We start from the raw sequence: 22,074 nt of genomic DNA, 5'->3' as shown, positions 1-22,074 counted from the left end.
GCAGTTAAAACCTGCAAAACTGTGTGCACCTACACACAAAGAAAACCACTTTAGGGTATTTGCACTTTTCTCTTAGGTTTCTGCACAGCCAGTTTATGATGAAATAATGTACACTTCAGAGCAGAAAGATGGAGATTTCAGCCCACATGTCCAAGTGTCCTCTGACTAAATATGGAGCCCCACCCCCTCAACCCCCACACCCTTGTGTGCGAGTGTGTGTAACAAGAGGAATGTGCTTGTGTCTGTGGAGGTGAGGGAATATGAATAAAATCCCATAGAAACAGCCCAGTCCCTGGGAAAATACATTTTACATTTCAGGAAATAAGAACCTGAAGTGTAAATGATCCAAACACTGGTATTTCATGCTTTTTTACATACATGCGAACATAACTCTACATGCCTTATTTCTTTGCAACTTGGCTTATAATATTTTCTTTTATAACCTAACTTTTATAACTAGATCATTTATTTTTTACTCAACCAAGTAGCTTTAGTTCATGTGCGAATCCAAAAATAATTGTACAAATTAGAGGGGAAAATCAGCAGTAAAGTATCAGTGAAGTAATCACACGCTGTGAAGTCATAGTAACTTAATCATTGGTTAACAGAGATCCCTAAATACATCTTGCTTTGCATTAAATCATCATGAAATGTGTGTTATCAAGCATTATTTATGTATGATTTGTTAGATCATACATAGAAGTGTTAAATCGAACCCCATTGAAACAAAATATCAACCCAGAAATTTGCAATCATCAAGTGATGCTAAACTTACAGTTTGGCGGGGCTCTTTCAAAACTTTCTCATTAGCTTCACCCACTCACATACATGAAAAAGTTACAACCTTGAATCTGCCTCCCTGCCTTTCAATATTGTTTATCACCTGAATCCTTGTGTTACACAAAGAAATGTGTGTTCAACTGGCAAGGTCCTTGATTGTGAACACCACTTTCTAATAGTTCATGTTTCCTCCTTGAAGTCTAACATTTGTCCAAGGTGACGGATGACGTGCTTAAAAGCACTTGCTATAACTTATATAACCAAAATGATAAAGTGAAATACCATGATTTCTGAACATAATCTATTCACTTGCTTAGAAAAACAAAAAACTAATTTTCCACGTACTGTATTTGTAGATACTGTGTGTGGTTATAAGTCAGATCTCACCTGACTAAAGAGTTCATATCCAATATTCTATACATATAGAATATGTGTATACACATATAGATGTAGAAGAGTTGTATATGTATATATACAACTTCCATACATAGTTCTATAGCTATATATTATACTACTACTATTATACTATTATACTATCTATGCATATATATATAGATATATATTTATATCTATGAGTGGTACAAGAGTCAGAGTATTTTTTTGCTGCTTCAAAAACTGCTGAACATGAAGGAAAAGGCCTTCAGTGAGGGAGACGAGTTACTGAGGAGTATACAGAAACAGTTGGACAGAAAAAAAAGACAGAATAGAGCAAGGAGATGTACAAAGAAAGGATAGAAAACATGGATACTGTAGATGCCATCATCTACCCCATCAGAAGCCTACTTTCATCTGGACATAGTGCAGTGAGGATTTTGTTCTTTGATTTCTCCGGTGCTTGCTTTTAATACAAGTCAGCTAGCACTGTTAAGCAAGAAGATTCAGAAAATACAGGTTTGTGAAGGTGTGTGTGTCTGAGAAGATGGTCAGCAGCACAGGAGCATCACAGGGGACTGTCCTCTCACCACTTCTCTTCTCACTGTAGACCATAAGGCCAAGTCATAATTCTGCAATCAGCACTACAAAATCTTAGTCTTTCCTCATCTCCTTGTTAAACATCTCACCATCTCTGACATCCTCAACTTTCATGGTGTTACAGGTATTACAAAGGAAGCATTTGCTCCTCTATAATGATTAGTTCCAATTCCAGGGCAATATGGCAGGTAGCCATTGCTGTTGTAAACAGAAAATGCCCGCAGGAAGCTAATTAACTCTTTAGAGCCTACAATTAACTGGGACTGCCGTCAGGAGACAATATAGAGGTATCAGTGCTCATGACAGACGGTACGGTGGTCCAGCAGTAAAGGGCTGAGTCCTGTCATCTGCAGTTTAAATAAATAATAAATACTTAGATAATAGATAACTGGAGATTGTGGATTTTAGTAGAACCAGGAATCAACCAAACACTATTTCTATCCTGTGAGAATAGGTGGAAGTGGAAGAGCCCTACAGATAACTTTTAGTTTACCAGAACATAAGGTTAGACTGGAAATGCAACACTTAGCCTACCTACAAGAAGGGACGCAGCAAACTCTACTTCTTGAGAAAGCTTAGAGCCTACAATGCCTGCACCAAGCTGTAGCACATCATCTATAAGTTTATTATAAAGAGTGCAATCTGCTTTGCAGCCACCTGTGGAGGCAGCTGCTTTGGAGCCAGTGTCTCAAAGAAACTGAACAAATTGATAAAGAAAGTTGTTTTTTGCTGGGGCCTGCTCTGGAGCTGCTGGAGCTGATTATGGAAAGATGAATACTGCAAAACCTGCTCAAAATAAACTGATAAAACTGCACACGGTCTACATAACTTAGTCATTAAACATTAAAGTGTGCGGATCCTATATTTTTCTGTCTAATCTTCAGTGGAACAAGTTCTCAGTTTGGGTACAAAGCACAGACACAATCTCTGCTTTTAAGGCTCAGTTCAAATACATACATTTTTCAAAAAGCTTACTGTTTTTTTTTTTACACTAACTTCAACATTCAGAACATTATTTTTGTCTGTTGTATACTTTTTGTTTTTATCTTGACTTTTTGCTTGTATTTCTATTTATGTTAATGTGTATTTGGCAAGTATTGTTGGATAATATTTTACATTTCATTTCCAGGCTTGTATCTTTGTAAAATTTCAAAGCTTTGCTTTGCTTTGTAATCTGGGACTATTTATGTGAAGTTCAAACATCCATTTGAACATGGGGAAACTTCATGTTCAAATGATTAGTATGCTGTTCAATTTTTTTAAAATAAAATACCTGTAAGTGTTTCAGACCAAGATGTATAGACATATTCTTCAGATTGTTACACACAATCACAATCTGAGGGCGCTCCAGTGTGAGCCTGACCCTAGTGACCTGTGAGTAAAATGAGCTAATGTCATGTTTGCTACATAAATGGTGGAAACTAGCAAATTTAGAGGATAATCAAAAATAATAAAGACAATCCGAGAAGAAAGGTTTTAAATCTATTTTGAACTTTACTCCAAAAATGGCATAATTAACAAAGATATGGCCTTTGTACAAAGCAGCTGTCTTAATTTACAACCTCAATTGACTCACATGCTATCACTTCAGTAAGGCAGTGGAAGCGCCGCACGTTAGCAGAATAGTTTTAAACTTGATTTCAAACTCTGTAATGCACTTTGTGTTGCACTTGTGCTTGAATATTGTTACAGAAAACACTAAACCTGGATTGTTTGATGGCTCGAGTGTGGAGGGTAGAATTTCTAAAGAAAAACACGGTGGGGCTACACACACACCAGTTCTGCAAAAATAGCAGTCCTGATTACTATTAAAATGAGCCGGGTGCAAACTCTCTCACATATGTGATGATAGAGTTGAAGGGTCAAAGTCACTAATATGATGGACAGTATCAATAAAAGAATGGACAGATATTTTGATCTGGACAAAGGAACAGAGTCAAACTGCTTCCATTCATCATTATGTCTGAATACCACTAATGAACTGCAGCTCGACTGTGGAGAGGTCGCAGTTTTGCAAAATAAGTACTGCTCTCAAGTCAGTATTGTAGATGTGAAGATATTAAACTATGTCCTTGTGCTGATGAGAGCAGATCTTTGAAGGTTACATCTAATTCACAATCACAGTCAGCGTCATTGTGCTCTGTGAGGAAGAAGCAGTAAGACATTATGTCATTATGGCACAGATGTACCAGCACAAATGGTCCGCAGCTGATTTATGAACATAAAAAAACAACTTCTATCATAAAAAAAAGTGGTATGATTTATAGCAGGTGCGTTTGCTTAAAAAATAAGTCTACTAAAGTATTAGTTTCAATTAGTACTTTAATTCCAAAATCATTAGTTAAAGATCTACAAATTGTAGTTTACAAGTCCAAAATGTCCCTCCAGTTTCATTTTTGTGTTTGTATATAAAGTCATTAGCAACATTACAGCTGAGTTACAGTACAGTATCACATGTTAATGAGGAACATATGAACCTGCAGGCAAGTAGTCATTATGTGAAGCTGCTTTGAGATTTTTCTTTTTCCCCCAATTCATCCTGAGATGAGGACAGAGGGGATGCACAAATCAGGATAATTCACATGTTATAACACCGCCCCCTGCAGGACAGATACTGAAAGGCAAAATGACTTAACAAGGTCTCCGTTGGCAGAGCAGGCACAGTACAGGATCAATAAATCACATGGAAAACATCCTCAACAGGAGCCATTAACACTTCAAATTTAAAACTGCAGCATGTGTTTCTATTTTTCAGCTCGAGTTGTTTGTCTTTTTTTCAATAAAGTGCCTTGTAAAACAGGTTAGCATTCTGATTCATAAAGTCTGACACGACTAGACCGAAAAGAAACATGACAGGTGGACATGTGACACGTGTAACATGCAGCAGTTTTCTACAGGCTTCTCAACAGGAATCTTAGAGATCAAATGGTCAGACAGAATTTCACTGCAACAGGGAAAAAAAAAAAAAAAAAAAAAAAAAGAATTTCAACAATCTGCATTTTCTGTTTCACAGTTTCTCCACTAACTCCTTCCTCGCTTAAAAAAAGCTCGACACAAACAAGCCCGGTCCACTTCTCTCCCAGTTTAAATGAAGACGGTGGAATGAAATACAGGAGCATCAGGTAAAAGTTACTGATATCTTAACCAGTTAGTGGTTGATTTCCAGTCAAACATCCATCAGGTTACAATAAAGCATACAACAAGATCGACACGATATTTGGTCAGCACAGCTGGGAATGACTTCTGTATCAATATATAACAGCTTGTTCAGTGTTGTTTCAGTAGTAACTTTGGGGTATATCTTAGATTGGTTAGAAGGATTCCGATGAAAAGGCCCTGCTGTGTTTGTTTGAACCTTAATGAGTACATTTTGTGCCTCTGCTAAATGACGAACACCCTCTTGGTCTGACCTCAACCAAAGAGATCACATTTAAGCAACATTCTGCAATAACTCAGACTGGTGTGGGCTCTGAGGGTACCACACATCACTGGTGAATTAGGCTTTATGTGACGTTAAATGCAGAATTTGTTACAGCATTGGATTTAGAATTAGTTAAAGTCAAAATTTATTGTCATCAACATGGCAGATGAATGATGACCAGGCCTGCCTTAACTCAACATTAAAAGTTAACCTCAACACATGTCATTATATTAAGCTTATTGAAGTACCTCTAAATTAGTAATTAACTCTTACGATTATACTTAGTGGGGTCTGACATAAGCTGGTACTACTGAACCAAAGTCATGTAACTTTGACTTCTAATGCAGAGGTAGAGGAAAAGGAGAAAAGTAAGGACATGAAACACCAATAATGAACTATTCATGTTTCCTTTCTTCCCTTCTTTTCTTTCAAATGATGAGGAGCACACTGATGATGGAGGCCTGTAACAACGCCGACAAGCAGCTCAGGACACGATGCGGATGCCAAAGTTTTTCTTGAGCTGCTCGAGGAAAATGAAGGTGAGCACTGTGTGAGGAATCAAGCGGATCCCAGCGGGAACAAGACCCTGAAACAAAATGAGCATTAGATCCTGATTTGTTCATTTACAGACCTCAAAGCACTGATTGTAATGCCCAGAGCAGAGTATACAAAAAAAAAAAAAAAATATATATATATATATATATATATCACAGCGATGTTGGAGTTCTACCTACAGTAGAAGTGTCTAAAAAAAATATAAGAATGCCGACAATGTACTAATTGTGGAATCAGCCTGAAAAATCCAAAATGTGTTCATATTTCTGCATCCATGCACCGAACTCGCTAAGTTACACCATTTCACTGCAGTCAGTTCTCCTTTTTCTTGGAATGATTACTGTGTAAGAAGCTCATTTATCAAAAAATATGTTATCAGTCAAATATTTTAAGCATCTTACATAAATGAATAAAAGTTATTTCCTAATTCTTGATTATAAATTTAATTCTGAGCCAAAAAAAGCAATCTTGAAAGTTTGCACTACCTTAAAGCATTGAAAAATCTACTGCTGCACGTAAGCTGGTGGAGCTTCTGTTAAATACTGATGCGGTAGGTAACTTTGTGCTATAGACCTCTGAACTAGATGTAGATACCTCAGATCAAATAACTTCCTTTAAATTGTGTGTTCTTAACTTTGAGAGTGTTACTTCAGGCTGTGTGAACTGTATTTACAACAGTTTCCAGTAGGAAACAATAGAAGTATACAAATTCTAAGATGCAGTATAATGGTACCGTACGTGTTACCCCAGGGCCCGAATGAGTTTTTATAAAGCAGGTGACTTTACTTTTCCTACTCTGCTCCAAGCAAGGAGTTTATTGTTTGCAGGACTGCATTTTTTTTTTTACCTTGTAGAATGCCATTGGACCCAGCCTCGCAGTTTCCCGTAAGCAATGGGTCACCCCCTGAAGAGAGAGGTAAACTGTGTTAAAGTGAACTGCAACAAACAAAGATGGATAATCAAAAAAAGAAAAGAAGGCAGGATTTGATGGGATAAAAAAATAAATTAGGAGAGATCCACTCACTGTGTACTCTCCTTTTGAGCTCATCAGCCTCGTCTTCAGCACATCTAGAGGTTGACACAGGAACGTAGCACAGCCTCCCTGCAGAGGAACAGTTCACACAAGCTGTGATGAGGGGACAAAGGAGCCTTGTAAACCTGACACTGACTGAGTCACTGCACAAACAAATCCAGATACTTACAGCAATGAAGCTGGAAAAAAAGTGTGTGAGCATGTTATCTCCCATCATGCCTGTTCCCAACACCAGCTGCTTGGCCTGGTCATAACACGCCAACTGCAAATGGAACAAATAAGCCCACACTGACAAGGTCTTTGACATTTATGGGGTGAAATAAACAATGAAGAATCTGTACCCAGTATCTCTTCGCTGCTTTCACACCAGGGTGATTAACAGCTCAACTTGGCTCATTTGTCATTATTTTCTTTTCAAAAAACCTTGTTGCACTCGAGGTACTGACTTCTTACAGTGAAAAGTGTCGGGAAAAGCAAGTCAGTCAGCCTTTGTGAATTTCAACAAAAGCCATGCGGTCAGACAGTAATGTGTACAATGTGAACACTTCGGTATTTGGCTCCCTCTGGTGTTAACACTGAAAGACAGATAGACAGATAGAAGGTAGACCGATGTTTTTGGGTTTTCTTCAATACTTGTTTTTACAAAAACTAACAAATGAGCTGACCTTGATAGTTACACAATGATCCGAGCAACACGATTTAAAGACTTTTTATTAAGCGTCTTAAATATTTCTCACTGTAACAGAAATGCTGTTGAATATTTAGCTTGATTTTCTTGCGTCAACCACGTCATCGTAGCATATTTTGAGAACAGCTAAAAACAGTGTATTTTATCTTAATGTGTAACCTACAGTCAATCCGTATGAATGATGTATTTCATACTAATTAGATGTGAATAGTTGCTTCTTTGCTACAGTTTGTACAGACGTAGATATGCTTCAATGAAGCCAATACTTAACAGTTAATACATGATTAATTATGCAATGCTTAGATGGAAGTATATTAAGAGATGACTGTAATTTGGGAGAGAAATTAAGCTAAAACATCATTCAACACCTCATTTGAATAATGTTTATGCAACTCAAATATGTAGCTTATTTTATCTGGCCCTTTAACTGCACCCCTATTGGTTGTTTCTGGTCGTCTCAAAGTATCCAGTATATATGAGAATTAAAAGCTACACCTTGGAAAGAGTAAGAAAATGCGAGGTAATGTCTATCTGTCACTGACTGCCATCTTCTGCAGGTAAGACACCGACTTCTCGTGAGAACTTCAACTTCACACAACCCCACTTCAAGAAAAAGAAGATATATCCTTTCATGATAAAGGTTTTAAGTACTTCAAAGTGACCAAACCTTTCTGATCTATAGTTCAGATGTTCTGTCCCATTCATATGGAACTTCTGAGCTTTGTTAATTAAGTCAATTACACATGTGAGCTCTGGGCTGCCAGTATCCAGATAATATTGTGGAAAAACTAACTATAATCTTTGATTTATTGTCAATATGGTGGCGAAAAGTGCGTTGCACCCCCAGCATGTGTCAGCATCAGCTATTTTGAAGTGGAAAAACACATTCAAATGTTTGTTTTTTTTCTCTGTTGTAATCAAAAGCGGGGTCTCAGTGTGCGATTGTACTAAGAAGGTGCTGCCCTTCGGCTCACGTGGCAGGCTACAAGCATGACGCCAAACATTGCAAAATAGCAACAGCCAAAGAGAAAAGTCTAAAACTTGCTTGACTGACCAAGGGTGTAATTCTGCTGCAGACATTTGAAGGCAGACTAAGAAATTATTTTCAGCTTGTGTTTGCAAACACAGCATTCAAATTTGGCCATTCCGACTCTGTTTGTCAAGCCACAGTTGAGCGGTGCCGCAGTGTTAACCAGGAGAAATAAAGGGTTATCTACCAGTTATTCAACCACGATCGTGTTCTCAAACACGGCTCACAACTACACACCTCCACTCAACCCCATGTGAAGGTGCTGCTTTGGCTTAAGTAAAAGCCCCCGTTCTGCAAATGGAGTCTGGATGTGTGTACACAGAGAACAGAGGAAAGTCAGCACTTTAAATCGCTGCAATTTCATGTCATTAGCTGGAAGCTGCACGCCCTCTGCCCGAAAATATCCTTCACAAAACAAACTAAGACCACAGAAGAAAGACACAGGCAACGATCGCTGAGGAGTATTCTGCTTAGTCTGTCTTTAAAAGGACTTTTAAATAAAGCAGCCTATACGTGTAATGCCCTACAAAGACTCCTCACCATAACATTCATTGATCTGACTTTTAGTAATGGGACTTGCCTGTCCTACAGTGACCATCGCTCCTCTGCTGGAGGCCATGGAGGCGCCCGAGAAAAGTTTCCTTAGACCCTCTGCATGACAGGACAGAGATCAGACCTCAGACACGATGGCAGCATGCGCTAAACATGAAACAAAAAACCTGACGAGATCCTCCTTTGGTTTTACCTTCTCTGAAGACTCTGTAGAGCCCATCAATCGCATGCTTATAGCTGGAGGAAAAGCACAAATTCAGTGTTGAATTACAAAGAATACTTGCAAGATTGAACATTAGCATTTATAACACTTACTTTCTCCTCAGCTCTGGTGGTAGCTTCACGTCATTCTGCATCCTAGGAACAAAAACATTTCAGATGTTATTAAAATGTCCCACTGTCACTTACGTTGAGCAAAAAGATAATAAACTGCTTGTTTACTGGGACGGTTGTCAGGGTATGTTACCTGACATTGACCATGTCTGCTGGCGTGCCAACAAAGCCACCGGTGAATCCTGTTGGCAGAGAAAAATCGTGCAAAGTCACGCAAAATCCCGAATGGGTAGCATTGCAGTTGTTCATACAATATGTGTGGGAGAAAGAAGGGAGGGGGAGGGGGGGGGGGGGGGGGACAGAAAATGTGTGAGTGCTCCCACCTCCAAAGGCTCCCAGCAGGACCTTCTGGTAAAAGGGCATGGGGCCCTGACTTGTGCTGCCTAACATGTCCCTCACTGTCTCATAGATAGCAAATCTGGTGAGGGAATAAGACATCTGAGAAGAGAAGAGAAAAAAAGGTGTGAGGACAGCACATATTACAAATAAAACATGGACAAAGCGTCTAGAGGCCTGCATAAGAAGAGGGATAAGTGGCTTAGAAAAGTACCTTTAGGTTTAACTCCCCAAACGTGATTCAGTTCTTAATATAATTTATCACCATGGTATCTTATGCTGTAAACCTAATGTGCCGCAGAGTAGGGTAGCATCTGAGTAGCTAGAGGGTCTTTTCTGTCGACCATCTTTCCCATAATTTAGAGATAGGTTCAGAAACCCTTTCATTGTTTTTCCACATATATGTATACAGACTACATCCTCCAGTGTAAGAAAATGTAATGTAAGAAAATCTGTTTCTTTTGGGGTGGATAAACATCACTACTGCAATTGGAGAAGCTAATATTGAACAGTTTCCCCATCTAGTTTTAATGGAATTACCACAACAGAACAGCACTGAGAAAACAAGAGGGAGGTAAAAGAGATGGGGTCAGCCTGGTGATAGTTTTGGTGACATTGTTAAAACACTTACGAAGAACTAGGTTGGCACTCTGTTTCGTAACACAGCTTCCCATCATTTCAGTATCAATGTCGGATCTTAAACTCACAGCTTCAAAAATGCAACTGACAAACCAGCAGGTGGTGCCATGGTGGTAAAGTCCATTATTTTTAAACCATCTATGGAGGAGAGTTTAGATGATTTAAGCCTACGGTGTAACAGGACAACACTTATTCTACTCTTCATCAATTTACTTGGCTTCCATTCAACTTTTCTTAAAAAAAACATGGCTTAAAAAGAAACCTCTTCTGTGGTGCAGTTAAGGCTTATGTTTGACTGTACGTCACTGAGACAAATATATTGTTTAGACTGAGGAGAAGTGTATCACATGATAATCATTACTATATCCTTGTCGGTGGCTCAAAAGCAGCTATAAAATCACTCTAAATATGACTGGAATTCATCAAAGATCCCCCGATCTCCCGAGCCAACTACAACATGATTGGAATTATGTTCATGACACTTGGCTCAAAAAACAGACGTGGGCATGCTTACAGAGACATACCTGTCTACAGAGTGAGGCAGAGAGACCACTGTAAAGAGCCAGAAACCCGTCATTCTTCACCACATGTATGGCCATGCCCATCATCCTCTTCTTCACCTCCTGCTGGGTTTGCAGGTGTACCTAGAAAGAGAGACTTGGATCAGGACTCATGTCATTTCTAAAAAAAAAAACATGTAGACTTCAATTTCAATGTAGCTGACAGGTCCCTAATGTGGCTGATGCCTCCAGTATTGATCCAGCACTAAAAAAAAAAAAGACAAAATTTCCCATAGTGTCATTTATTTAATAAGGAATATGGGGTAGGAACACACATTACTGTTTGTTTCAGGCAGTCATGACGCCATTCATAAGTGTTAACAAGGTGCTGTCCTTGTCAGAAGGGGACCGGGTGCACTACAATGTGGCCTTTGTCCTGTGTTCTGATTAAGACCTCTGTTGAGGGCCACTAAATACTTCAAAACACAATGTTTTTTTTGCCCTCACATTACCAAACTTGATTTAGGGGGTTGTGTGATACAGCTCATCATTTCAGTCAATGATTTCTGTTTAATCACGGCCAGCACGGAGCCTGTCAGCTCTGGTTTCAGCAGGAAACAAGACTTAAGTTAAGCATTTAGTTCCCAGTTTTGGTAAAGTGGTCAATAATTACCAAACTGCTTTCACAGCAGTTTGGTAATTATCAGTTCTGACTCGTAGGTCCACTGTGAGCGCAAAAATACAGTGATTAATTTAGTCACAATAGAAAGGTTTCGCTACAATTTTGCACTCGACGTCTTACATATATACTTATATATGATATTCATAATCATTACATCTAGATCATTCTGAACATTAAGTTATTTTTCCAGCCAAACCTATCTCGCAATAACAACTCCGTGTGCTGAAGACCTGACTGACCAAATTTTCTTCCTCAAATTGTTCTTTGCTTTTATTTAAGAGTGCACAGCGCTGTCATGATTTTTAACAGAGGAAACAAAAACAAACTAGGAGCCTAAAGCCATTCTGTGAGGTAGAGGTGCTTTGAGCTAAAATAATCAGCACTGTCAAAATGAAAATGCTGCACAGGGTCAACTTCTCAGTAGTAAATCAAAACTGAAAACAAAACACTTCATGGACACACCATGAAGTGTCCAAAACTAACAATAAATTGCTGTTATTACTGAAAGAGGAAGGAGCAGCTCCAGCAGTGCTGGCTCCAGAATGTGTCATTTTTCCACAATGTGCCTCACCTGGATACACCGCAAGCCTCCCAGGATTCACTGACTGACTTCAGTCTTTTTATGGGATTCATCTTCCAAAATAGCACTCTCAATTCAGAAATGCAACATAGAGAAACACATGGGGAAAACAGCTGCAAGGTGGTCTTGAATATCAGAAGCATAACTTTTACTTTAACTTTACACTCAGCCTCCACTTCTTAGAGTAGGATTATTTCAAATCCATCACAGACACATGACCCAGCTGTAATTAAACAAAAGCTTGCTGAGCTGTGACTGTTCTGCCTGGGATGATGACAGACATTGATTTGATGGTTGTCTCCACATGTGTCCCACCAGACTTCAAAACAGGAGATATCTGGATAAATGAGCCACATGTCCTAAGCTAATGGTTTGCTTTCTCATATCAGCCTAATAAAGTCACAAACAGCTACTTTAAATAAAAAAAAAAAAATCAGCTTGTAGTCTGACTTGCAACTGCTTATCAATGCTGCTATTCTGTGTGCTAACATGTCTGTTACTCCAGTTTTTTTTGGGGTACATTTAGTGTTTATCGAAATATGTGTGCTGTCAACAGAATGGCAGTTACAGCATGTGCCTGGAAATACTGTGATTAAGCATGACACTTACACTACTTTGTAAGTCTAAGACTAAAACGTTTTTTAGGTGAGGTCAGACAAGTTGAGGATCTGATAGTGTATTGAATCTCTGGGTCAACACAAAAGATGACATGAAACATGACTACGCAGTCTATTGTTAATGCGACTTCCATGCTTGGGCGACACCAACTTCCCAGTTCAAAAAGGCATTCTTTCCTCTAACTAACGAATCAGTCTGCCAAGATTTAAAAGCCCTGCTGTTAGCTTTTACTGCAATGTGGTAAGTACACAGCATCATAAAGAGCTAAACTTTGTAAGCTGCTGCTACAAAGTCACAATCTGCCTCACTGTCGGGTTACAGAGAACAGATCAGGCTGTACTTTCGTGTGTCTTGTTTGTGCTCATTACCTGTTCATTGTTGCATTTCTTTTTCACAAACAACAGTAGCGCTCAGTAGAAACTGCAGTAAATCAGTTGTAGTCGTGCTATTTAATAGATGGATTTGGGGCCATCAGAGGCTACACAGGTGTGAAATAGCTCTCGGAGCCAGGAAAGAGAATATCTGCCCATTTAAATGGAAATGTGAAAATATTCTTAAACATTCTAAATAAATAGGCAATTTCAATTTGCTCAGTCCCTACATGCAAGTCCCTTAATATAAATGTTAGCTGAATTTATTTCTTGCTACTGAATAGGTCAAAAGAATCAATAAGTCTCTTGACTTTCAGTTTTCTGTCAAACTGAAGAGGAACAGAGTCAGACAAACTTCACAGTTGTCCAAGAGCAATAACTTTCGTTCATTTCTTTTTAGTTTTTTCAAAGAACTCATATTGATCCACATTATGTGCTGCCCAGCTGCTCTTTTAATTACCCCTTAAGAATAAGTTGTTAGTTGGTATCCAGGAGCTAAAAACGCTACCACAAAAAGATATGTCCCCATTTTTACAATGTCCCGAAAGATTCTAAACCTCTTTTTTTGCGACTGATTTTACTGCATCTAAAGTAAACCATAGCTATAAAATGACTACAAATAGGGGAGTTTGTATGCTTAACACTCTTGATAGTGCCCCCTTTTGTCCTCTGGACAATACATATTCAGAATTCTGCAATGTGTAAAATACAACTATATATAGCATTGCAATCCAACAAACCAAAGGGCAGACATGAGGACCTTCTGAAGCCCACATTGTGCTGATGACTAGCCTTCACTATATAATTACACACCACATGATTTCATGAGGTCCAGCAGGGTCATGGGCTGAGATGTCAAGCTCGACGTTTAAGCATGTGTTATGGATGTGCTAGTTCAAAAAAAAAAAAAAAACTCTGGGCAGAACTTCATCTCGAAACTCGCACAAACACCTGCTTTTACTGGTGATCCCTGATCGTGTGAGCTTCAATCCAATTAATCCATATCACCTTTCTATTGTGTTCTCAAACTATGAACACGTGTGTTGAGTATAACTGACCTGTACCCTACATTTAACCAGCCTCGTACAGTGCATCCCACACATTACAATGAGACTATAGGTGACGTGTGATGCCTAAAGTAAACATTTCAGCTCGCAGCAACTTTAGAAAGCACATTCACTGTGTCATCTGGAACAAGTTGATAAGTCGTCTTGAGGCGAGTAATTGGATCGATTCTGCCCACTACAACAACTGGACACAGCTGTATCATTGGGGCTCAGGCCTGCACTCCTCTACACTCCGGCGGAGGGTGACCTCGGACCCTCACCTTGATGAGATCCAGGGGATGCGTGCAGCAGGCGGCTCCGCAGGACGCCAGCCCGCCGAAGTACCACCGCGACATCCGCTTCTCCGTCATGATACCGGGCTCTGCAGTTGTCCGATGCAGCGGTGACGTCCTTCCTCTCTCGAAGTCCTCTCCGAGTCCGCCTCGGCGCGCGGTCCCCCTGCTGCTGTCGGCTTCCTGGCCTGCCTGATCCAGCTGTCACAAGCGCGTGCGGTCTACAGGGCAAGAAACAGCTCGTTAATCTTCAAACATTCCGATAAGAGACTGCACCACGGACAGCGGACTTTGGGTGCCAGCAGCTTCTCGCACGCTCGGGCCACATAACGTGCGTGTTAAAAATCAATGTTTGGCGCGGAAGGAAGGGGTTGTTAACGAGGGAGAAGAGCCAATTGCCACCGTGCGCTGAGGGGCTGCCTACCCGCCTGGGGCCCGTATCCAAAGGTCGACTGCGGGGTTTGAGAATCTAAAAGCTCCGCATGGAATAAACTCACATGCTCCACATACACCTCTGACTATCATGCAGTTTTAAAGAGACACACATCGTCGCTGCTGTCATGGAAAGGGGAAATATTTGAACTGTCTCTTTAAGAGGACAACGGCCGACATTCTCAAGCGAACAGAAACTAACATGAAAAAATGGGGTTGTTGTTTGGTGTTTTTTTTATAGGAGCTTGTACTTCCGTTTAGACTGTCTGTCTTGTCACTTTAAAATGCAACCAAAACAAACAATCCCGTTTTCACCGACCGTCAACATTAAATGTAACACAAGCTTGTGCGATACTATTGCATCATAAAGGAAAATTGTTTATAAAGGATTTGTGAAAGGTGCAAATTTTGAGTGTGACTAAGTATTCCTTCTGCACACAGGGATAGCATGCAAAACTGACGCCTGAAATGACAGGTTAACATACAGGTAGATTAGCAAATTAGCAAAAAAATAATGGGTAACTCTGATGTAGAACTTTTGATATGGTTACTTGAATAAACCTATAATATAAGTTATGATTGTTTAATTCTTAAATTTTTCAGCAACGTGTGTGTTTGTGCATTTATATTTAAAATAAAAACTTGGTAGCAAGAAGTTTAAGAGAAGTCAAAGTTCAATTTGGAGACAAACGTTTTTTTTTGGAAAATGTCCAAATTTGGTGAGACAAATTTCCATCCGTATGCTTTCAGACCCTACGTGTCACACTGTCACTAAGTAAATCCAGAATATTTTGACTAACTCGGGCTATATATTAACCAGCATATTTGAAGTGCATTTTTGAGTGCTCCCACTTCTTCACTGCATTCTGATCTGCCATCTTGCAACAGGCTCATCACTGGGCCACATGATTCATGGTGGAAATACAGTCGTTTCCACTTCCACTTCTTTCCACTTTCTCAACTTCATCCTTTTTAAAAAATAAAATAAAAGATGGTGCTTACAAGATGGCAATTAATTATCATTTCACCACAAAAAAAGTTTAATACCATCCACAGCAAACATTTCTCCTTTTTGAAAGTATTGGTTAGCCCTTAAACAAAGGAGTGTTTGGGGAGTGTCACCAGCTTGACTGACATGTTTTGATTCATGACCTTTTTTGATAGGTGTATTCTACTTGATGTGGAACTGTGCAGAATCAACTGGACCTGAAGCACGATGATCACATGACATTAAAAGATTGTCATGTAGGGTCAGCTGCAGTTCATAAGGCAGTTGTGACCATATAATTCTGCCCTGACTGAGGATTTCACTGACACTCAGGGCATGCATTAGCCTACAGCAGATCATATTTTTATTCTCGGATCTTCAGAGCTGTTAACTTCTCTCTTAAATTCTCTCTCTCGATGGGGGGGTTCTCGTTTTCTGTATTTTATCTCTTCTTCTGGCAGCTTATTTGGTAAATATAGAAAACCGTATACCATAGTTTTCATTTTCAAAAAGAAAACTGTGGCAAAGCCTCTTAGTTCTAGAGTTACTGGATAATTTGAAACCCTGTTCAGGCATAACAGATTCTAATTATTATTTTTTTTAATATTTGGCCTCCTTTTCTCTCGATTTACTCTAGATGGGTCTAATTAAAAACCAATATGGATGCCCCCGAAAGGCCAGTTGCCCTATGATGGGATTCAGTTATTTAAATGAAGTGAAAGCAATTGTTAATTGTTAATATAAGAACTGATAAATCTGAAGCGGAAATGGGATGCTGTTTTTGTCGAATTGCTATTTCAGAAAAGTTAAATGAGATGTATCCACTCTGGGTTTATATTTCTTTTCTTTATTCTCAACATGGTGTCACATTGCAGCTGCTGATGGTGCACGGTCATAATTTTCATTTTGAGTCACAACAAAAGAGTTAAGAGTGGAAATAATCTTGCTTCGGTTGTTCCTAAAGGAGAAGCCTCTGACACAGCGTGAAGCAGGTCTGTGCCTGCCATCACCCTTCCCTGTGCCCTTAAAGACAAGCCTTTTAGTTAGTACAGCGGTGTGCATGTAAGATCACATGGTAACACTATGAGACCTCAATTATTTTGCTCCCTTGCTCTATATGCTCAACTTCCATAATAATGTCTCCAACAACAGTTATAGTTTTATTGATGTACATATTTTACTTTCTACCCTCGGTTAAAAAAAAAAATATTACAGCAACTTAACCACGGAAATGGACATGTATTGACTTGTTTGATCATTATACAACTCAGCCATAAAAGCTTAACTGAGATGTAATGAAACCTTTACTTAATACACTGCTGCAATCATGTTACGACAGCTGTAGCTCAGGAGGAAGAGAAGAGCAGTTGCCTACCAATTGGGAGGTAGGTGGTTTGACCCCTGGCTTCTCTGTGCCACATGTCATGTGTGTGCAGAAGAGGCATTGTGATCGATATGGGAAGTTACAAAACTCAACATATTTGAGCAAAAAGAGAAACAACAGTTACAAAAAGAAGCTCTCATTTTCATGTAGCCCACATTGGTTCAACCTTTTACACAGTTTTCTCAGAAATTTTACTGAAAAATGATGCTCTTTTTGAATAAGTGTTCATGTACATGATCATGTCAGCTTCCTCTCTATGATTTCCATTTGATATCATGGCGTGGTTAAGTGTGTGATAGTGCCCATTTTGATTTTAGTTTGTGTGTGTTTGCTGCCCCCAAGTGTGGCAAGTCTGCCATCACTAGTTGTGATGTGAATCTGACAGGGACTGAATTGTGGTCCATTTAAATAGGAATGTGTTTTGGAAGGATTGTGCAGGCATTTTTGCTTTCATCCATGCTGATTTGCAGTCATGTTGTATCTACAAGTGCCATTTTTCTCTTCTTCTTCTTTGCATTTATTGCATCTAAGTGTTCTGGTAAACAACTTTTAAGAAAGATAGAGTGACAGGAATCATTTCTGTGGTATTCTTATTTTATTTGTTTTACTGTTTTCTTTTCTGGGCAAAGAAAATGTGTAGCTCAATTTGAACCAGATGCTAGAATGAGACAAAATCTTCACTCTGAAATATTTTAGAAGTTAGACTGTATGATGAGCACGTCGAAAACATGATAATTAAAGACTGTGTGACGTAAAGGAAAAGGTTTATTGGAAGTGTTGAGGACAGATGAAGCCATATATGACGAATCAGGGAAAGTGAAAGCCATCATATTGATTCACAGGGGGCAAATGGGGTAAAAACAGACTCACACAGTGGCACATGTCCTATATTCAGCTGTGCTATTGTCTTTGTTTTTTTTAATCTGTTCTTATCTGTATGTGTGTATGTGAGCATTTGGAAAATATTTCATAGGATAAACCTGAATAGAAAATAATTTTCAAGGTGTCAAATTACATGATTTCCGAGAGAGAATAATAACCACATATGTAAGTACATTCCTTATTTCTTCGTGGAAAGCTTATAAAAGGGAGCGTCAGTTGTCGAGGAGTCAAATAAATCTGCTGTCCATAAGAGATTATACTGCAAAATAAAGTCATCATCATGTTCACATCAATCATCCATGCATCCACTTTTTGTACCTGTTTTATCCTCTTCAGGGTCGCAAAGGTTGGAACCTGTTACAGCTGACATTAGGTGAGAGGCAGAGTACAGCCTGGACAGGTCTCCAGTCTACTGTAGGCATTCTGAACCTAACTGTGACTGAGGGATATGCAGATGGGTCCAAAAGTATTTGGACAAGGATGCCGTTTTTGCAGTTTTGAAGAAAAATAGTCCATATATAATTAAAATGTTGACTTCCAGCTTAAATACTAGGGATTGACTAGTTGTTTCAAGGCATGTGAGACTTTCTGATTTCATGATACTGGTAATTTAAGTAGGTAAAAATCCTGGGTTTATTCCAACTGCTGAATTTGCACTTGCTTCTCGTGGGAAAACTCAGTATGTGTACATACAGGCAAGTGAGGGAGGCCAGTATTTGACAGGAGAAAAAAAAAAAGACAAACAGTTCAATCAGAGAGATAGCAGGAAATGCCAAATAAACAATTTGGTACAATCCAAGAGTTCTGCAACAAAAGGAGGCCAATAAAAACTACTGAAGTGAATGATCACGTAGATCTTTCTTTACTGAAGAAAAACAACACTTTCACAACAACAAGTCAAGAATAACTGTGAAAGCAAATCACTGGGAAAGTATACATCCGTGAGGTTTCATTGAGGATTTATCTAAAGCTGTAAACCACTGGTAACACCCTGGAACAAAAAGCATTAGACTAACTTCAAAAGAATTATGTCCATGATTTAAAAGTGAGTCCAGTTATTCAGCTGATTTGTTTCAGGTCTATTGTGGATTTATATAAAGGCTAAATTTGCACTTGCAAGGATCACGGTCAGGTCAATATTAGACCTGTACACAGAGCACTGTACAACTTTGGTCGGATCTGGTAAAAGAAACATTCTGACCTACAACATCTCAACATAATGTACTCCTCAGTAGTGTAAGAAGTTAGTAAAGCACTTTATTCATCTTGCTCACTGACCCAAAACAAATTAGATGAATAAAAACAAAAGCAATGATTCTTTATTTTGTTCAATTAACCATCCAAACGGATGCAGCTGGAAGTAATGAAATTTAAAACCCACATTTGTTTAAAAAATTGAAAATGTAAGCATTCTTCAAAACTATCAAATTTACAGTTTATGTTGCATCAGTCAACTATCTAAATGAAAATTAATAAGAGGCGTAAAGCCACAGATTATAAACAAATGATGTGTAGAAAAGAAAGTAAACAATCACAGCTCCAGCCATCCACACATATCTATGCAAACACCAGCATACGCAGATGTACCGTGCATACTGGCCTTCTGTACACAGACCACCCACACACACACGAACGCACACACAAACAGAAGCAGAGGCAGACTGGAATCTGAGAAATGTAAGTTGCATGCATTAGTGAGCATCTAAACATTTAAAATCCTCCCACTGTACATTTTAACTCGTACTATCACACAAAGCCCTGAAAGTTAAGTTTCACCTTTAGCAACATTATAACTGAGGAAAAACATTCAAGCCTCAGTAATATTGGAAACCCTGGTGTAAGCATCAAGTATTAGTGGACTGCAAGTAGAGGATAGATATTAAACATGCACATAACCCAAAGAAACAAATACAAACTTTGGATTGTCAATAAATAAAACTGATGGATACTCTAAGGGATCTCGTTTCCAAAAAGTTGTGCTTGGAACCTCAGTGTTTTTTTAAACTTTGCTAATCTAATAAAATTATCTCATACAAAAGACTTTTCCTTTTGCTTCACTTCTCCTGCTGCCCCTGTGAGTGGGCTGTTCTTCGCTGCTGCTCCAAACACAGGCATCGCTCTTCCTCCTGGTGCAGAGGAGCCAACGTGCAGCAGAGCGCCCCCCACCAGGAGCAGCACACTAGCACCCCAGCCCAGGTACAACGCTGGCCCCAGTTCCCTCTTTAAAGGCGCCGCAACATTTGGATCATAAAAGTCCTTGATTATGGTATAGGCAGTCCAACAGACGGGGGTCAAGTAGGCAAGACCAGCCACAATGAAGAGCAGCCCTGCTATCCTGGCCAGTCGAGCCTTTGAGGCCTGGTTACCATCACCCATGCAGTGAGTGCACTTGGCCCCCGCCACCCCGAGTAGGAGGGCCAGAACACAGAGAAGCAGGGAGAGAACCGTGAGGCTTCGCGCCACTTGCGCAGACAAAGGTAGGGCCAGAGTGGAGTCGTAGGTCTTGCACTGTATATGGCCTGTGGTCTGGGACAGACAGTTCATCCACAGTCCCTCCCACAACATCTGGGCAATCACCAGCTCACCACCTACGAAGGCAGATACACGCCACAGAGGAGCCGCACACACCAGCGCTCCAAAGACCCATCCCAGCACAGCCAACACCAGGCCCAGCAGCTGCAGACCTGTTGATGCCATCTTCGCTGAAGGAATTTCACTGTCAAAAAAATATTTCTTGAGTCAAAGCTGTTTCTTGCCTTTCTTACTCAAGGATTAATAATAACTGTACAAACTAGAGATTATTGCTTAGTCGGTAAGATGTTCACTGATTGCGAGTTGTGGAGACGAGTCCCTTGTGCTCTTCGGTACCCTTTCTTCTTTAACACCAAGATATACTGTGAAGAAGAAATCCTCTTTAGCAAATTTACCTTATCGAAGAACAATTTTAAGCTTGACTCCATATTTAGCAGTTACAGCAGTAAGGCAGGTACATTTTTGAGTTTTAGCTCATTTCTTCCATTCCAGAAAATTTCTGTAAAACTTACTTTTTAGCCAGATGTCCACAGACGTCTTGATGTATCCTCTGTGTGCTTCTAGGTGCAATGCAGCCATCAGATGCGAGTGGCTGGTGGCTGTAGTGTCATGACTGGGAAGCTTGTCCCATAGATTTCAAACAAGGGTGTGGGTGGGTGGGAGGGCAGCAATGTTATACTGCATACTAAACACACACACAAATACACAGCATAGTTATACAAAAAAATTGAAATGCCATTTCATGACAGTACAAGCACACAAGAACACTTTGTTACAGAGACTGTTGGCTGCCACTGTGTTGTCATCTCACGGTGTTCAAGTGGGCAGATTGCGGCAAAGGATGAAACATGGGGGAGTAGTTGGAAGATGATTAGTTTGTGACGCAAACATAGATCCTGAAAAACATCCATAGTTGGTAAAAAACGGCTCCTCAAACTAAAGTCTGTTGTGTGAAAGAGAAATGTTGAACTGACTACTTGCCACTAGATGGCACAACAGACGCTGCCTCCATTTCCACACAGGCCTCAACATTTCTCTTCTGCACTTTGGAGCCGTGAGCTCCATATTTGCAGCTTTCAGCGTGCTGAGGCACATGTGTTAGTGATTTGCCTGGCAGGATAATCCAACTGCTTATTTTAGGATTTTACATTTAGACAATCTCAGACCAGTTTCTTCTCTCTGGCTTCTCAGCTTTACTTTGCCATTGCTCCACAGCTCACTGCATATTAGTCATTTTTATTAAAGTAATTCAACTTGTACTTTAAATAAGTCATTTTTTTCTAAAAATTCCTGTTTTGATTTAATTTCCATGTCTTATTCATACAATTTTTCCATGTGCAACAAGTTGGGAAAACATCATATTTTTGTTGTAAATTGCTGTAGGGTGTAATTTTAATTTAGTATTATTTAATAATAAACATAACAGA

General features: G+C 39.5%; 2 protein-coding genes across 3 annotated transcripts; both read right to left on the bottom strand.

The window, feature by feature from the left end:
- Nucleotides 1-4,056: 4,056 nt before the first annotated feature.
- slc25a10b (solute carrier family 25 member 10b) lies at nt 4,057-15,036 on the bottom strand. 2 transcript variants are annotated; one of them, XM_075463764.1, is made up of 12 exons: nt 14,854-15,036; nt 14,418-14,650; nt 10,864-10,983; nt 9,688-9,802; nt 9,498-9,546; nt 9,347-9,388; nt 9,225-9,268; nt 9,060-9,130; nt 6,931-7,023; nt 6,753-6,830; nt 6,576-6,632; nt 4,057-5,759 (listed from the first exon to the last, which is right to left on the bottom strand). In XM_075463764.1, the coding sequence occupies exons 2-12, from the start codon at nt 14,505-14,507 to the stop codon at nt 5,658-5,660; spliced, it is 861 nt and encodes a 286-aa protein (XP_075319879.1). In that variant the 5' UTR covers nt 14,508-14,650; nt 14,854-15,036; the 3' UTR covers nt 4,057-5,657. The 2 variants fall into 2 exon arrangements, with proteins under 2 accessions (XP_075319879.1, XP_075319878.1); XM_075463763.1 differs by having other exon boundaries at nt 14,418-15,036.
- Nucleotides 15,037-19,045: 4,009 nt separating this feature from the next.
- LOC142378837 (claudin-4-like) lies at nt 19,046-21,246 on the bottom strand. The gene is made up of 2 exons (XM_075463762.1): nt 21,160-21,246; nt 19,046-21,009 (listed from the first exon to the last, which is right to left on the bottom strand). Exon 2 carries the CDS (start codon nt 20,810-20,812, stop codon nt 20,144-20,146), a length of 669 nt encoding a protein of 222 aa, XP_075319877.1. The 5' UTR covers nt 20,813-21,009; nt 21,160-21,246; the 3' UTR covers nt 19,046-20,143.
- Between the last annotated feature and the right edge of the window lie 828 nt (nt 21,247-22,074).

This window comes from Odontesthes bonariensis, chromosome 4 (genome assembly GCF_027942865.1).
Source record: "Odontesthes bonariensis isolate fOdoBon6 chromosome 4, fOdoBon6.hap1, whole genome shotgun sequence".
Lineage (NCBI taxonomy): Eukaryota > Metazoa > Chordata > Actinopteri > Atheriniformes > Atherinopsidae > Odontesthes > Odontesthes bonariensis.
Note: the sequence above shows the minus strand (reverse complement) of the source record. Positions and strands in the feature narration are given on the sequence as shown.

Excerpts from the sequence above, each read along its gene's own strand:
- LOC142378837 (XM_075463762.1), bottom strand. The coding sequence starts at position 20,812 with ATGGCATCAACAGGTCTGCAGCTGCTGGGCCTGGTGTTGGCTGTGCTG.
- slc25a10b (XM_075463763.1), bottom strand. The coding sequence starts at position 14,507 with ATGACGGAGAAGCGGATGTCGCGGTGGTACTTCGGCGGGCTGGCGTCC. Across the intron at positions 9,547-9,687 it reads CCTGCTGGGAGCCTTTGGAG|GATTCACCGGTGGCTTTGTT; the intron begins GTGGGAGCACTC and ends CTCTGCCAACAG. Across the intron at positions 6,831-6,930 it reads TTTTTTCCAGCTTCATTGCT|GGAGGCTGTGCTACGTTCCT; the intron begins GTAAGTATCTGG and ends GTTCCTCTGCAG.